Below are 16,139 nucleotides of genomic sequence, written 5' to 3'. Positions count from 1 at the left end.
ATTCATTCCAAAGATAAATCTCGTATCACAAATAACTTAACAAAAGGATAATATTCTAAAACAAGAACATATAAGTAAGTGAAAGTGTTGATTGGTGTCCAAAGAAAAGGAAAAAGTGACAATGTTTTTTTTGGTGTGAAACAGGGAGACAAGGGCCTCCCTTACTTTATTAAGAACAAACAATTAAACTACAAACGCACATGACGAGGGTAAGCAGACCCAATGGAATCCTCTAATAAAGTTGAATGAACACAAGAAGGACAACCCTCGAAAGAGTACAATCCTAACGGTTGATCAAATGCATAGTTAGTCAAACCATCTGCCAAACGATTCGCCTCTCTATACACATGAGATATCCGGATTATCCAGTCCTTCGAAAGAAAGTCATAGCACAAACGTACTAGGAACGACATGGGATGAGCAGCACTGATCCCAGTCTTGAAAAAACCCACCACAATCTCCTAATCCACCTCTAACTCCACCCGAGGAACCCTTCTCTCCCAAGCAAATACTAACCCATAGTATATTCCCCAGAGCTTCGCCAACAGCGCTGAACAAAACCTTATATTCAAAGCAAAATCATATAACCATCTCCCTTCACTATCTCTTAAGACTCCCCCAGCTGCATCCCACCCTGGATTCCCACGAGATGCTCCGTCCGTGTTTAACTTAACCCAATCAGCATGAGGCGGAGCCTAAGCAATATGTCTCACCATCCTCACCTTCTCGTGAGTTCCCTTACTTGCCGCCAATGTGCCTGAAAAACTTCCTTCGCTTTATCATTAACAAACCACACTCTATCACGGCATTACCCACTCTCGCCAAACATATTTCCACACCTCTACCTCCATCCCCACCATACAGCCATTCCAAAGACTATAGCCCAAGGCACATCAAACCGCAACACCATATCTCCCAAGTTCCCAAATATTCATCCTAACAACGGCTGGCTAAAGAGCAACCCTCTCTTACTTGGCAATAAGATCCGGCTCCAAAGTCCTGACATAGCAGGACAATCTCTCAATACATGAATAATTGTTTCCTCCCCACCTTTACAAACTTGACAAATCCCTGAATCACTCAAGTGACGTCTGTGACGTTCAGCATTTGTCATAATCACTTGGCTAGTTGCCAACCAGAGGAAGACTCGGATCCTTTCAGGGAGAATGGATCTCCAAATTCTTCCGAAAAAACTCCCCATGCTCGCTCTTGGTTCCTTCTGTTTTGATAAGAAGGAGTAAGCAGAGCATAGCGTAAAAAGACCATCTGGGGTTGCTCCCCATGCCACCTTATCCTTAGCATTAGTAGATAAGTCAACCACCACTGCTCCCAACTGTAACCTGTCTAAAGGGGAAACAAACTGTGTAATACGAGACATGTCCCATCCCAAACCATCTACCCAAAAGTCACACACTCTTAGCTCAATCAGCTCTGCTGGTATATCCCTCACTCTCCCATTAACAATCGGTTCCTCACCCAACCAATGGTCTGTCCAAAACTTCACAGAATGTCCATCTCCCAGCACCCACCTTAAACCTGGGAACACCACATCCCTTAAACCTGACCCCACACTCCTCCAAGTAGACGACCAAGTACCCCTGGCTCTAGTCCAAGTTATGTCCGGATAATCACCAACCTTATACTTACACCGAAGCACTCGAGCCCACAGACTCACTTTATCATGCATTATTCGCCAGCCAATCTTAGCAATTAGAGCTTTATTCATCATTTCAGAGGATTTAACCCCCCATCCACCTTCGTGCTTTGGTAAACATACCTTCTTCCAGGCCACGAGATGTTATTTTCTCTTTTCCACGGTGCTCCCCCAAATAAAAGCCCTTGATAAAGCATCCAACCTTGACAGAGTGGATTTAGGCAATAAGATAGTGCTCATCGAGTTGACTGGGACTGAAGACAGCACCGACTTCGTCAAAGTAATACGTCCTGCTAAACTCAATATGTGGCCTTTCCAACCTGAAAGTTTTGACGACACCCTCTCAACAACAGTCCCAAACGTGTCTTTATTTATTCGCTTTTGCTGGATAGGCATCCTGAGATAATTACCAAGATCCCATGCTCGTTTAATACCGCTTTCCTCACTAATCAAAATTTTGGATTTCTCCAAACTCACTTTTTGGCCTAAAGTGACACAAAAAGTTTCCAACACTACCCGAATTATTTTTATTTGAGCCACTGAAGCTTCTGTTAAGAGGATAAGATCATCCTAAAACAAAGATGTGAAAGCTTTGCCCCCTCCCCCTCGAGAGACTAATCAGTTTCCATTTTTTCAGCTCAATAGACCGATTAATTTGATGGCAAAGCCGTTTAAGACATAACACAAAGAGGTATGACAATAAAGGATCTCCTGTCTCAGTCCACTAAATGGTTGAAATGAAACAATTTGTGTAATGTTTGTGTTGATTATTGGAGATTCAGTGGTAAAACACAGGTTGGAATCTATCCGGTCCCGGTACTTTATACTTTCAATGTTTGATTGTTGCATTATATGATCCAGTTATGTTATTATATAGTTTTGTATATTTTCTTATTACCAACAAAATGAAATTAGTTTCATAACTATTGAAATAATATATTAATATTAAAGATTTATAATTCTTAGTAAGCTATACATTTTATTACTTATTAGGTTGTGTATATATATAATTCCTTCAGTTTTGTTAATTGTTTTAGAATCCATCTTTATCAGGTGTACTATCTATTGTGTCCACATAACCATATCCTATCAAAAAAAAATGTTATTCACTAAGTAGGGCATAAAGTGCAACAACTACAAACATTATCCAAAACTTTATATATATATATATATGAATATGATCCAATAGTTTCATTTCTCCATTGAGTCAAACTCTCTACAGATTTGTGACTGTTTCTTTCCTCTTACGTACTAAAAACTCCATTGATATTTTTCGTCTTCTGTTATCAACACCCACCAATCTTAGATTAAAATTATCACTAGGTCTCCTAATCCACATAATACATTATATGTCAGATTCTGAAAATATTACACACAAATAATAATCAATGAAACCGACTTAAAACAAACACTATCACATCTTTCTCGATGTTCTTCACACACAAACACAAACACTCTCTAAAATAAATAAAAATCTTTTCCTATAAAAATATCCTAAAAGAAGACTGTCTTTGAAAGTGATTCTCTATGATGACCCCACCACTAACAGTTTCTGGTCTGGTCTTGAAAGGATCTTATTTCCTCCCTCTCCCTTTCAGCAGTTTCTGATCAGACAGGAGCTCTGTGAGGTTATTGTCTGAGTAATACAAAGTATCTACATGGTTCTGTGCTAGAAAATTAGCAATGGTGACTGTGAGAGGCTATGTTCAGAGCTTGCAGCTGTCTCAACAGTGGCTTCGTCTTTAAGAAGAGAGTTTTAAGTTTTCACGACCTTTATAGAATAAGGATGCTCTCATTGATCTCCAACTCAGGTGGAACCAGAGAGTGCTCAGTGTTGTTGAGTGAGTTGAGAGTGAGCTCTTCGAGTAACTCCTCGAGAATCAGTTCACTAGTTTCAAAGCCAATGCAGTCAATGTCACATCTGACGTCTAACCAGTTTCCAGCTCTAGCCATATCTTTTCTAACTATCTGATCCAAGGCGTGAGGGAGTGGCAATGGCATGAGATGCCAGTAAACCGCTTCTTGCACTTCGTGAATGATGCTTTTGACGGTAGAGAAGACTCGGGTTCTAGGTGAAACAAACGAAGCCCATGGTGGACAACAGCATAACTCCATGAGAGCTTCATTGATGCAGTCAAAGAGGAGCTCATGGTCAGGACAAAGCTGATTTGGACAGAACGGTATATTGCTGATAAGTGCCGGTTCAAGAAGCTGGTCAGAGAATTGAGCCTTCAGATAGAGCTGTTTGAAGTCTGATTCTACTGCGTCCAAGACAGCTTTTACATACTCAAACACCAATTCTTTGTCACTTGTGACAGAATTCGCTCGGTTTATATTTGTAGGATCTTTTTCATCGAAGTGGATACACCAAGGTTTAACCTCTGCTTCACCTGAGTTATAGATGAGTCAATAATAAAGAACTAAGTACCACAACCCAAGTCTAGTAGTAGATGCTGGGATCATTTTTTCACATACCCGACTGAGATCTCATTTTGGCTGGGCTTATATCATCTTCAACGAAGAGTGGCTCAAGAACTGATATTGGGCTTGACCACTCCGGAGAATCAGTATTAGCTGATTTGCATTCCTCATTTTTAGCTAAACAGTGAGCCGGTGAGGCCACAGAGGAAGGCAGTGGTAGTTGGCTCTCTTCATGAGAGGTCTGTAGAAAAAATGAAGCAGTAAAACCTATTTAAGTCTTCCACCATTTCAAAGTCCATACAAAAAGATATTATTATAGCGCTGAATCAAAATGACTTGCCTGTTTTGAGATTATGCCATCTCTCTGTTCATCATGAGCTTCAACGTTGGATACCTCACCAACCAGAGTAGAGCAGCTTGTTTCCTCTGGGACTTCATCTATCTCATTGAGAATCATTACCTTATCTGCAGAACCTAGATTATAGGCCAGTTTTATTATTAGTTATTGTTTTCTAAAAACAGAGAGCCTTACTATGAGATCGAAATATTATTACCTGAAGAAGAGATTTTATCTTCGTTAGCAGTTTCATACTCCATGTCAACACGTTTACTAGTATCTTCACTTGTGGTTTGTTGGATAGAATCTTCAGGTTCTTTGCTTAGATTGCAGGCCTGAATATCATCAGCATTATCCTCTGGTTGGCTTGCATGAGTTTCTTTCTTGATGTTCACAATATTTATGAAATCTGCTGAAGCAGACTTCTTATGAGTAGCTGAGCTCTTCTCCCATCTTCTTCCGGGGCTGTTTAGAGGAGACAAGTACTCAGGAAAGGAGAGTATTCTCCCTAGGCTTCTTTGAACCTGTCTGCTCGTTGACTTCGAATCAAGATCTCCATCGTTTAACATCTCAGACAGATGTTTCTTGGCCTCTGTGTAAATGTTAGATACCCTTTTCTTTTTATCATCTTCATTATGAGATTTCTTCTGAGACGTTGAAGGCTTTGCCATCCTCTCTAGAAAGAAATGATCTTTAGTTTTCGGAAACCCTTCCCTAAATCCCACGGCCGGCTGCTCCTTTTTGATTGCATGTTTCAGCTTCCTCTTGATCTCAGAAAGAAAGAAATGTGAACTGTTTCTCTCGTTCTGCAATTTGTTTCTCATCAGATGAGAGTCAGGTGATGAACCACGGCTATTTCCTGTGTCTGGACTTGAAAAGCTTGCTGATCTTGGCTTCAGAATGAAAATCCGGTCTGAAGCTTCACATTCTTCTTGTGGTGTATCCTTCTTCCTGAAAAAGCTAGACCATTTCTTTTCAGCAAGAGAAGATTGTTCTGACTGCAACATGCCCAAGCTCTCTGATCCTTTCTCCCTTGGCACAAGTATCTCAGGATCTTGCAAGAGTTTGAGAAACAATTCCTCATCCGATCCCAGAATCTGAAACACTTCCATCAAATCCTTGGATGTAAGGATTTCACTATTTCCTCTGGGACGGTTTCCATGTAAAAGCTTCTGACTGATTAAAAACTTGACCAACTCCCTCAGTTTTTCTTTATAGTCTTCGTCTTTCTTTGCAAGGCTTGTACTTCTGCGATGAATCTCGGAATAGAACTCTTCGATCATATTATCAATGTCAACACTACTTGCAGACCTATGGTTTCTGCGTTGAACTTGAGGCTCTTCACTGTCAATTAGATGGCTAAAATTATCGCAGCTTTTCTTGCGGGTCTTGTTTTTACTCCTCTGGTTTTTCCTTCTTCTTCCTTCGAGTTCAGAGTCTGACAACTGTCCTGCTTCAGCATTCTCCATCTGCTTCTTGATTTCCTTGTCAATGGATAACTCTTCTGCTATGAGTTTCTTCACACTTGGCTTTATAATGGTTATCGTGATATTGCGTTCTTCACCAGCCTTTTAACAGTTCAAGGAACAACTAAATTAATCCACAGGAGGACTCATAAGCCGGAAAAAGATGGTTAAGGATGTTTCCATGGTAAGTTTAAAGGCTTACATGGGTGTCTTGAGTATCCTTTTGGCGGCTTTTGGATCTGTCAAGCTCATTGTTCCTAGGACTTCCAGCAGCTGGAACAATCAGCATAACAATTAACAAAAAGAAGTCTTTCCCGAGTAATCCCAAACCAAAGATACCAGAGAGATGAGGGTTGTTACCATGTTTTTGGTCGAGAAGCAGCTTGTGAGCCAGTGGTCCATGGCGGAAGTTAAACATATTCATAAATCCCCACATGCACCCTAACTGATCCCTCTCCTGTCGAGCAGCTGCACGACGTTGTGTTTTCTTCGCCATGACTTCCTAATCTTCTCTTAACCAGATGTGTCTTCTTAAGAAATGCTGAAGAAGAACAAAGAAAACTATTTAGGACCCGAGCAAAAACTATGAGAGACAACTGTACGATATTGAGTTTCAGATACAGAATCCGGTAAATTCTACCTATGGATAAGTAATACTTAAACAAGCTCAGATCCTTGAGAAACAAACAACAAGAAACCAGGTTTAGAAAAATTTCCACAATTAGACTTACTTAGAAAGAGAAGAAGAAAATTAACCTTTCTAAACACTGCAATGGACTTCTTAAGAAAGAAATTAGGATGAGAACTAAGAAGTAAAGAATCCTCTACCAGTTCCCCAATCCAAAGCAAACTCCATTTACAATCTACTAATTTGCTTACTACTTGTTCAACTAATTAGGCAAAAAATTAAGGAGAGTAAGAAGAAGAGAAAGCTTCTTGATATAGAGAAAAGACTTACGGAGCAAATCAGATACCTTTCCCTATTGAAAAAGACAGCAGAGGAAAGTACAAGAAAGTACCTTAGATTCTTCTCAACTCCTTAAAAATTCCAAACTTCATTGAAGGGCAACAGCGATCGTAGCTGGATTTTTCATCTGGTCTGCTTACGTTTGAGCAAAGCCATCTCTATTATAAATATAAATAAAAAAAGTGTTGCAAGTTGCAGCACAAGTACTTGTCGTCAAACTACAAGTTTCCAAAACTGCTTCTTTTGATGGCAAGATTTTTTAAGTTTTCTCCTGAACCAGCAGCCTTTGATCGCCGGACAAAACGGGTCAGAAGAAGAAAAAAAAAATTGGGGATTTCTTCGAAGCCAAGGCGAGAGAGAAGAAGATTAAGCAAATGATAGCTTCAGAGAAATCAATTTGTCAAGCTTTTTATTTATTATAAGCTTGAAACAGAGGACAAAGCTTAGCGTATCTTTGATGATCCAATCTCCAACCACATTGTTCATCTGACAACTTTTCCAGGTTTTGTCAAAAAAAAGAACCAAGCTTTCGTAATCATACCATCAGATCAACAAAAGGGTAAGAAAAAAGGAAAAAGCTTTTGATGATCACACGATCCAAAAAAACTACAGCTTTCAATTTCCCCGGTTGATGAACAACCAACAACCCAACAGAAGAAAATAGAGAAAAAGAGGAATCACAGAATTGTTCAACTGTTCAACATTCAAATACAATTATAAAAAAAAAAAAAAAAAAAAAAAAAAGAGAAAAGAAGAGATATTTTTTCTATTCTCTGTTTTTGTTGTTGTTGGTGGGCATCTTTTGACAAACAAGGAGAGGATCAAAGAAGGGGAAAGACAAATATTAAAAAATTAAATTAAAGTGTCTTCTTATCTATCAATGACCGACAAAACCATTAGTTTTCCTGGAGGATTCTCAATTGGGCAAAGGCAAAGAAAAAGTGAGAGAGAGAGAGAGAGAGAGAGAGAGAGAAGTAAAAAAGGTGGAAGCTTTATGCCAATTTGACAACCACCACAACGTCGTGGCTTTGGCTCCAAATGAGAGAAAGAAAGAAGAGCACAGTTGGAAAAAAAATACACTTTCAAATTGGGCCCATCATCTTCTATTCCTCTCTAAAAGAAGCAGAGGAGAGAGAGAGAGAAAGAGAGAAGCTTTACATAGAAGAAAAGTATTTTGCAGAGATTTTTTCAACAGCCTTCATCATTAGCCTCACCACCGTTAAATAATAATTGATCTCTCTCTCTCTTTCTTCTCAAAGCTCTGAATTTGAGACATGGCAGTGACGAGGATTCTTGTCTCTGACCGAGATGATGATCAGCACTGCTGAAGCCAATACCAAAGCCGTGTGCAGGGGTTGAGTGGATGAAAGTGAAAAGATTTGGGGTCATTTTGTAACTATCAAGAGAATAGAAGGTTGAAATAGATAACTTATACTATTAAAACAAAAAAGGTGAAAAGAAGGAAGTGGGCGCGGGCAAAGGAGGCGACCGTAAATGGACAACACGTAACATTCGAGAGAGATTACACCAACCACATTTTTTTTTTTTTTTTTTTAACACATACCTTCTTCATTCATTAGATGGTGAGAAAAATACATAAGGTGCCTCCTATAATGAGTAACACCTACATACATATAGCTGGTTACAAGATTAATGAAAAACACCAAACCAAGTAACCAAGAGATTGTTATCCGGGAGAACATTCCTTTGTTTGAGCGTGAGAGTTCCAAGATGCAATCTGAGGATGGTTTTTATCTCTGCAACAAGACTCGAGGCTGGTCTAGAACAAGAGGAGTGAAGTCTTGAATTTCACTCCTTCCAGATTATGTAAACTGAGGCTTGATAGGCTAATCTGAGAATCCAGACAGTGTTTTTGTCTCTACAAGGATTCTTCAATCACCTAACACCATCCTCAAAGACAAGTGGAGGTGACACTCTGGCTCTGTTAGTAAAGGCAGACCATATCTCCTTCGTATTAGAGCATTCAAAAAAGAGGTGTTGACGAGATTCATCTTGACTATTACAGAGGAGACAGGTTGATGGAACATGTAATCCCCAAGAAACCAAATGATCCCTATTGAGAAGTTTGTGCCGAGAGTTGAGCCAAGCAATGAAAGCATGTTTTGGAATCCTGCCCTTGCACCAAACTACCTCAAACCAGTCCACTTTGATGCAGGGCCGTCTCTACCCCATGGCAGAGTAGGCAAATGCCATGGGTCCATCCCAAATATTAAAAATTTTCTTTAAGCAAAAGGGTCCAATTTTTTCAAAAAAAAAAATTATTAAAGGTTTTTAGGTTTTTTAAAATTTTGACAGAGGTCCCATATTTGTTTAAGACGGGGCTGCTTTGATGTCGAGAGGATGTAGGTGAAGCCACGTTGCAGAAGTCAAGAAACTGTTTGATGGAGCGGCATCCCCAATTTTCCAGAGATATGAATCTTCCTGAGCATCATCCCGGAGGTTAACAACTGAAATAGGCGGGAGACATGCTTTGAGTAACTGCACAATGGGGTTGCGAGAACGAGTTTGTGCAATCCACCATTGATTCCCCCTGACAGCATCCAAAACCACGGAGCTTACTGGCAAACCCGAGACTCTAGGTCCAGTACCACCAGTGGCGGATCCAGAAAATTATTTTATCCGGGACAATAATATTAAATTATTATTTATTATTTTTTAAATAAAATTATATCAGTTAAAAATATTTGATTAGTTTCAAGTTAATATAAATAACAAAATTTTGTTTTATTAATAGAATATGGGCTTGTTAACATAGGAAATATAAACAAAATTAAGTTTTTGTATTGTATTTGTAGGATATTTTAATATTATACACAAAAGTATATCTAAGAAGAAAATAGGATAATGGGGGCAATAAAAAATATTTTAGCAGAGGCATACTTAAAAACTCATGTAAAATAACATTAATCTGAAAAAATTAACTATGGCAAGTGCCCCGGTTTACCGTAACGTACGTCCGCCCTTGAGTACCACCCGTAATGTCAATCAGGGGCCCAAGCGATGTCCAATTATCTGTCCAGAACTTACAAGTAGAGCCAGAACTCACTTCACACACAATATATGGGCGAGCAAGAGGGTGGAGCTTACAAATGCCTCGCCATATCCAGCTGCCTGAATAAGAGGCGTTTAGATCCCAGAAGCATTGATTTCCAATAAGGTTTGCTCGAACCCAAGAAACCCACAAGGAACCTCCGGACGCAAATAGGAGCCAAATCAGTTTCAGAGCAAGGACCTTATTCCATTGAACAAGGCGTTTTAGGCCCAAACCTCCATTCTCTTTAGGAGTACAGACAGACTCTCAGCTAACTCTTGCTCCCCTGGTAGAGTTTGTAGCACCTTTCCATAGAAAAGCACTACACATGCTCTCGGTCTCCTCCAAACAGTTGTTAGGCAAGATGAAGATGGACGCCCAAAAGGTAATAGTCGAGTAAATGACTGCATGTATCAACTGAAGTCTGCCGGCAAAAGAGAGATGTCGGACAGTCCAAGAGCTAAACCTTGCGTGAACCTTACCACATTACCACAATGCGATTAAAAACTTTTCATTTGACCAAGTCATTAATCTCTTAACGACGACCTTGTATGTCTTGTCATAATGTCATTCTCCTCTTATATAGTTTGTGTTTTTTTAAACAATATTCTGAAAATCACCAAAACATTAAATTTAGCTTTTATTTATATAGAGAAAATCCAAGCCAAAAATGTTTTTTGTTGTGTGACTTGTGCATCTGTTGATCACCACCACGAACACGGTCGCAATTGCTCGTAACGTCACACGCCACTCTATGAATCGTCTCTACCTAACTCATCTCAAATTTGGATCGCACAAAAACAATATGAGCTATATTTAAGTATTAACATGTACAACAAATAGAACTTTTGAGACTATTTCTTTGAATCCAATCAAACAGAGAATAAATGAAAATTAGGACTCGTATATAAAGTTTCAGTTAAGCAAAATTGTATGTGGGGTTTGTTATTAAAGCCGAGCACTTTATCTTTATGTATGGACCAACGGAAATAAATTAGCTCACATTGTCTGATTCATCGATGGCAACGCAATAGTCTAAAACCATCCCCTATATAATAAAACAGAATACAGCTTTTTTTAGACTATATTATTTTTATAAATCGGTTATAAAATATGTTACAAAATAGGTTACAGATTAATTGATCAATTTGTGGACTAGATGAATACACTTAAAAACTAGATTAGGACCCGCGGTACACCGCAAGGCAAAATTATTTATAATTAAAATATTAAAATTATAAATTGTATTTGTTGAGAAAATATGTTATAATTATATAATAATTGTTATTAAACCATATAATACCGCAATATAATTTATTTTTATATAATATTTATTTAAATTTAATTAGATATGTCTATTCTCTGATATTGATAATGTTAATAAAATAATGAAATGATGTTTTACCCGTGTAACACCGAATTACTGATATTTTTTAATTTATATAAATATCGATAAAACCCGTCCCGCTATATAACCCCGTCCCGAGATATTTTAACTCACACTATATCATCTTAACTTTTAATATTTATTGTGTATCTACGGTATAATATTTATCATATTTAACTTTTTAAAAGTTTTAAATATTTTTCATATTTAACCTTTTAAAAATCTTTAAAATAAAGAACTGGAATAAACCAAATAAAAGTTTTTAAAGTTTGAATGCCTGATAAATCAAGGGTCTACTCATTTGTATTTAGAATCATTTCGGCAATTGAGAATATCATTAATGTCGTAGTTATTGCAATGTAATTTTCCGGAAATTTTGTCTACAAATTCATTTTCCGAAAATTTTATCTAGATTATTAGCAAAAGAGTATATTTTCGCGGATCCTATGAAATTTTGGACATCGTTTTGTCTACAACCTAAATAAATGGAGGCCCTTAAATTATGAATTATCAAGAAGCCCATAAAATACTAAGAGGTCCATATAAAATTGCTAGAGGTCGACAGAATTAATTGCATTAGTAGCATTAACTGCAAAAACTTTACTTATTAGTATTTTTGAGCAAAAACTGCGGCAAAAATACTAGTATAAATATCCCAAAGAATCCTCTTAAAAAAATATTCCAATGATTTATACAATTTCCAAAACAAATCTTGATTATTCCATATATTGTTACACCATACATACTGTTAGGCATAAAAACATATTGTTAGGCGTAAAAAAGGAATAAAATCTTAGAAATTAATCACACTTAATCGTGATTTACAAGATTTTATTGTACAGTTGAAAATAAAATCTTAACTAACACCCTTTCAAGCTGTTAATATAAATTATTCAGATCTCTATTCACCGAAATACATCTCTCATATTTATACAAGAAAAAGAAAATAAAATGACAACCGTTTCTCAGTTTACAATGCTAACCATCATATAAATTATATTTTATTTCAAAATTATAATATAAATAAAAAGAATTTCAACCCGTGCTCTAGCATAAATCTTAATCTAGTATATAAGTAAATAAACTACAGATTTAATCGAATAGATCTTGACCATGCCCTCAGTTAGTTCCATTGAGTTCTCTGCAAGCAACTTATTCCGTTAGGGACCATATATTTTGTGCATATATTACACACCAAAAAAAAACACAGACACACACAGTTACCACTTACCAATCAATCGCATGCGATAATGCGCACGCGCACCAAACGTATATATATTTATATATAATGGATTCAGAAATTGCTACAAATGGTGGCATTGTTTTATGCCGTTGGAACTTATCGACCGACAAATATAGATATGGACATAAATTAAACTTGCTCCCACTGAGGTTGGTTAGTGACACTGTGAGCTCTTTCCCCCCTAATACATGGACTTTTCAATCATCTACACAATATTAATATCACTAAATTGTACTATAATATTTTACAATTTGGGTTTTTAGATTTGATACAGTTTGATAGAATATATTGTGGTAACCAATAATTTAGGACCGGCGGTATATGGTATCTTCAAAACTAATTAAAAGCCAACGCATGTAAATAACTTTTGCAAGTGATAAATTTTTGAAATCCAAAAAACACAAAAGTTCTAACAAAATGAACAGCTAAATATCGCAGTTGTACTTGTATATACCTTTGAAATTATTTCTTCTTTGAAATCTAATCAACTTTAGGAATGGGTAGTTCAGCCTCATGACTACCATAACTAGTCGGGTCAATAGACTTTATCTTGATGTTTCACCTATACATCAAAAAAAAAAGAAGTAAACCATCCAAAACTTTAATAGATTTCTAAAAAGGATAATTAATCATGAAGCAACTTGATAGGACAATTTTGCTGACTGCTTTATAAATTTCAAGGACGAGAGAACACATGAAGTTTTCTTTCACTTGTAGTTTTTTGTATAATTGTTTTTTTTCTTAAAATAAGGTTTGGCCAAAAGTAAATCTAACCAACGTTAAATTTTGTTTAATTGCCCAAAAAGGGGCAATAGATGAGTTGTTTTACCAGACGGATAAGCAACATTATAGCAGCCTTAATCATAATGTTGGGCGTAATTAAAACAATAATATATATGGGTAAAGAATTTTCTAAACCAGTCACGTTACTTTCACTTGGATGATCCGAACAAATTTCCAGTTTTAATCTATATTTTTTAAGGGAAAACCTTACAAGGATTTATACAATATTAAAGAATTGAAGCATATCACATATTCTAGATTATTCGAAAAATCAATATCAAAGTATATCCTTCTTTACAGAAGTTTTAGTACCCTAACTAAATCGTGTCAGCTTTGATTTTCAGAAATTCCCATATGCACAGCATAGTTAGTAAGACATAAGAAAAAGTGGCAACCTGTAATGAATCAGGAATAAGAATCTAATCGAAAAAGTGAGAGATTAATTATAACGTTAGAGTAATGCATGTGAAGAAGACAAAAGAAAAAGAATGGCCTATCATGGTACGATGTCGTTTCAAAATTGGTCCCAGCCTCCCAGGCTATTTTTTGACCCTTGCTCTCTCCGACATGGGCCTCAAATCCGTGGTGCTGGGGTTTAAATTAGTAATCTTCTGATATATGGGAAAAGTGAACCAAGCACACTTTACCTGCACATGAGAAGAGTACGAGACCCTTCAAATTAATTTGACTTGCTTGCTTAACTACCGGTCTCTTCTATAAGGTGATCTCTCCTAATTTACTCTCTTCCATCACCCCACTTATATGTTTGGGTTAAATATGAACCTACAGCTCCAACTCAAGTGTTCATTATGTGGACAGTAAATCTAAGACAAGCATATAAACCCAAATCAACATGTGATAATGTTAGAAGGATATATATATATATATATATGTGTGTGTGTGTGCTCTTGAGATCAGTACGAAATTATTTGCTTCTCTGTCGAAATGTTGTCGAAGGAGAAGAGTCAACAAGAAGCAAGCAAAGTCAACTGAAGTTAGGCTTTGTATCCATCCTTTTCTCTTAAGGATACCATTGGGCTGCTAGATTATTTAAGCCCAATGAATAAGTGTTCTGTGTTAGTTAATGTTTAGTTAAGACTTACTAATTGGAGTTGTTGATTCAGTTGTTTAACATTGCTTGTAAAACTAGTACTAGTATCTAGACAGGAAGGGGACTAGTAGTTGCTAAGTGTAGAGTCCACGTAATTGAGATCCTTGTAGCAAGTAATATAAGTAAAAAATGTAGTTTTAACTCGAGTAAATTCTCAGTCTCTTGAAGGGGTAAAAAAAAGACCACGTTTGGTGGACTACTCCCTATCCTCGTCTGAGTTTCAGACTTGTCCAACGGCATATGTGGTAGGCTTCAATGAAGCCAGCTCATCCGGGACAAAGTCGAACAGAGGGACAAGAAGGAGAAGACCCTATGTTAGCAAAAGGAAAACAAAGGCTCAAGAAACTCTAAGTGCTCCGGGTGAAGTTTCTCTAAAACCAGGGGCACAAGAAGGATATCTAGAGAAAAGGAAAGGTGATGTAAGCAGTAGGGATGGTCAAAAAGTCGCTAGGCGCAAATCAAAGGTGGTCCCAAATGAGGGACCGTCCAAGATCTAATGAGTATTCTGAGCTGGAACTGCCAAGGATTGGGGCGGCCTCAAGACCTGACAGTTCAACGTCTCATGGAAATGCGTAAGAAACATTTTCCTGAGATAATGTTCTTAATGGAGACAATGAACATAAGGGATACGCTTGTAGATATTCAGGTTTGGCTGGGGTACGACCATGTATATACAGTTGATCCAGTAGGAAGATGTGGAGGACTAGCGTTATTTTGGAAGAAGAGTGTGGAGATTGGCTTTTTGTTTGTAAATAAGAATGTCCTGGATTTGGAGGTAAATATGAGCGGTTCAAGGTTTTTTCTCTCTTGTATCTATGGGAATCCAAATAGTAGTCTCAGATTGGAGGTTTGGGAAAGATTGGCTAGAATTGGGATCCCCAGGAAAGAGAGTTGGTGTATGATAGGAGACTTTAATGAGATTCTACATAATGGAGAGAAGCTAGGTGGGCCTCGAAGGAGTGAGGCTTCGTTTGTGGATTTTGCAGACATGCTTAAAGCATGTGAAGTCTTAGAGATCTCTAGTACGGGTAATGGGTTTACTTGGGGAGGAAGAAGAGGGGATCTATGGATCCAATGCAAGCTTGACAGATGCTTCGGAAACAAAAATTGGCTCAAGATGTTCCCAGTGGCCAATCAAGCCTTTTTAGATAAGAAAGGTTCAGATCATAGACCTGTCTTGGTTCATTTGGTCTCTTCTCAGGATTCGTATAGAGGTGCTTTTCGGTTCGATAAGAGATTACTGCATAAGCCGAAGGTAAAGGAATCAATTGAACAGGCTTGGACTGCTTCCTCTTCTAGCTTTGGCCAGAAAGCTGCAGAACGGCTAAGAAGATGTAGAAGAGCACTAAGCAAATGGAAAAGAGAGAATATAACAAACTCGCAGGTCAAGATAAACAAGCTACAAGAGGAAATAGAGTCTGAACACGCCTCTACTACCCCATCCTTTACAAAAATGGCGAGTTTAAAAAGAGATATGGCTCGGGCTCATAAAGAGGAAGAGAGTCAATGGGCTCAGAAATCTAGGAAACAATGGCTGCATTCAGGGGACAAAAACACAAAATTCTTCCATAGTTCAGTTCAAGCTGATAGGACCAAGAATGCCCTGGTTAAGCTCATTGATGAAGATGGAATGACACAAAAATCAGAAGCTTTAAAGGGGGAGGTAGCGGCACGTTACTTTCAAAATCTTTTCTCTTCATCTTACCCTGAAGATAACG

General features: G+C 37.6%; 1 protein-coding gene and 1 long non-coding RNA gene across 6 annotated transcripts; one reads left to right on the top strand and one right to left on the bottom strand.

Moving 5' to 3' along the window:
- Positions 1 to 2,956: 2,956 nt before the first annotated feature.
- On the bottom strand, positions 2,957 to 8,155 carry LOC104705305 (uncharacterized). 5 transcript variants are annotated; one of them, XM_010421282.3, is made up of 7 exons: positions 6,898 to 8,155; positions 6,239 to 6,419; positions 6,081 to 6,151; positions 4,630 to 5,980; positions 4,416 to 4,549; positions 4,130 to 4,316; positions 2,957 to 4,044 (listed from the first exon to the last, which is right to left on the bottom strand). In XM_010421282.3, exons 2-7 carry the CDS (start codon positions 6,372 to 6,374, stop codon positions 3,428 to 3,430), a joined length of 2,496 nt encoding a protein of 831 aa, XP_010419584.2. In that variant the 5' UTR covers positions 6,375 to 6,419; positions 6,898 to 8,155; the 3' UTR covers positions 2,957 to 3,427. The 5 variants fall into 5 exon arrangements, with proteins under 5 accessions (XP_010419584.2, XP_010419585.2, XP_087316725.1 ...); XM_010421283.3 differs by having other exon boundaries at positions 4,416 to 4,540; XM_087460599.1 differs by lacking the exon at positions 6,898 to 8,155 and adding an exon at positions 6,635 to 6,869.
- A 302-nt stretch (positions 8,156 to 8,457) lies between these two features.
- LOC147939548 (uncharacterized) lies at positions 8,458 to 9,646 on the top strand. The gene is made up of 2 exons (XR_015563239.1): positions 8,458 to 8,773; positions 8,872 to 9,646. It is a non-coding gene; the product is annotated as an uncharacterized LOC147939548 (long non-coding RNA).
- The last annotated feature ends 6,493 nt before the right edge of the window (positions 9,647 to 16,139 follow it).

The sequence above is a fragment of the Camelina sativa genome, chromosome 8 (assembly GCF_030686135.1).
Source record: "Camelina sativa cultivar CO46 ecotype springtype chromosome 8, ASM3068613v1".
Lineage (NCBI taxonomy): Eukaryota > Viridiplantae > Streptophyta > Magnoliopsida > Brassicales > Brassicaceae > Camelina > Camelina sativa.
The sequence above is the reverse complement of the archived record's forward strand: the minus strand, read 5'-3'. Positions and strand labels throughout refer to the sequence as shown.

What these genes read in the sequence shown, in the direction of transcription:
- LOC104705305 (XM_010421282.3), bottom strand. Translation starts at nt 6,374, where the DNA reads ATGGCGAAGAAAACACAACGTCGTGCAGCTGCTCGACAGGAGAGGGAT. An exon ending in ATGGCATAATCTCAAAACAG is followed by an intron (nt 4,317 to 4,415) that starts GCAAGTCATTTT and finishes TTTTTTCTACAG; the next exon opens with ACCTCTCATGAAGAGAGCCA. An exon ending in CAAAATGAGATCTCAGTCGG is followed by an intron (nt 4,045 to 4,129) that starts GTATGTGAAAAA and finishes TCTATAACTCAG; the next exon opens with GTGAAGCAGAGGTTAAACCT.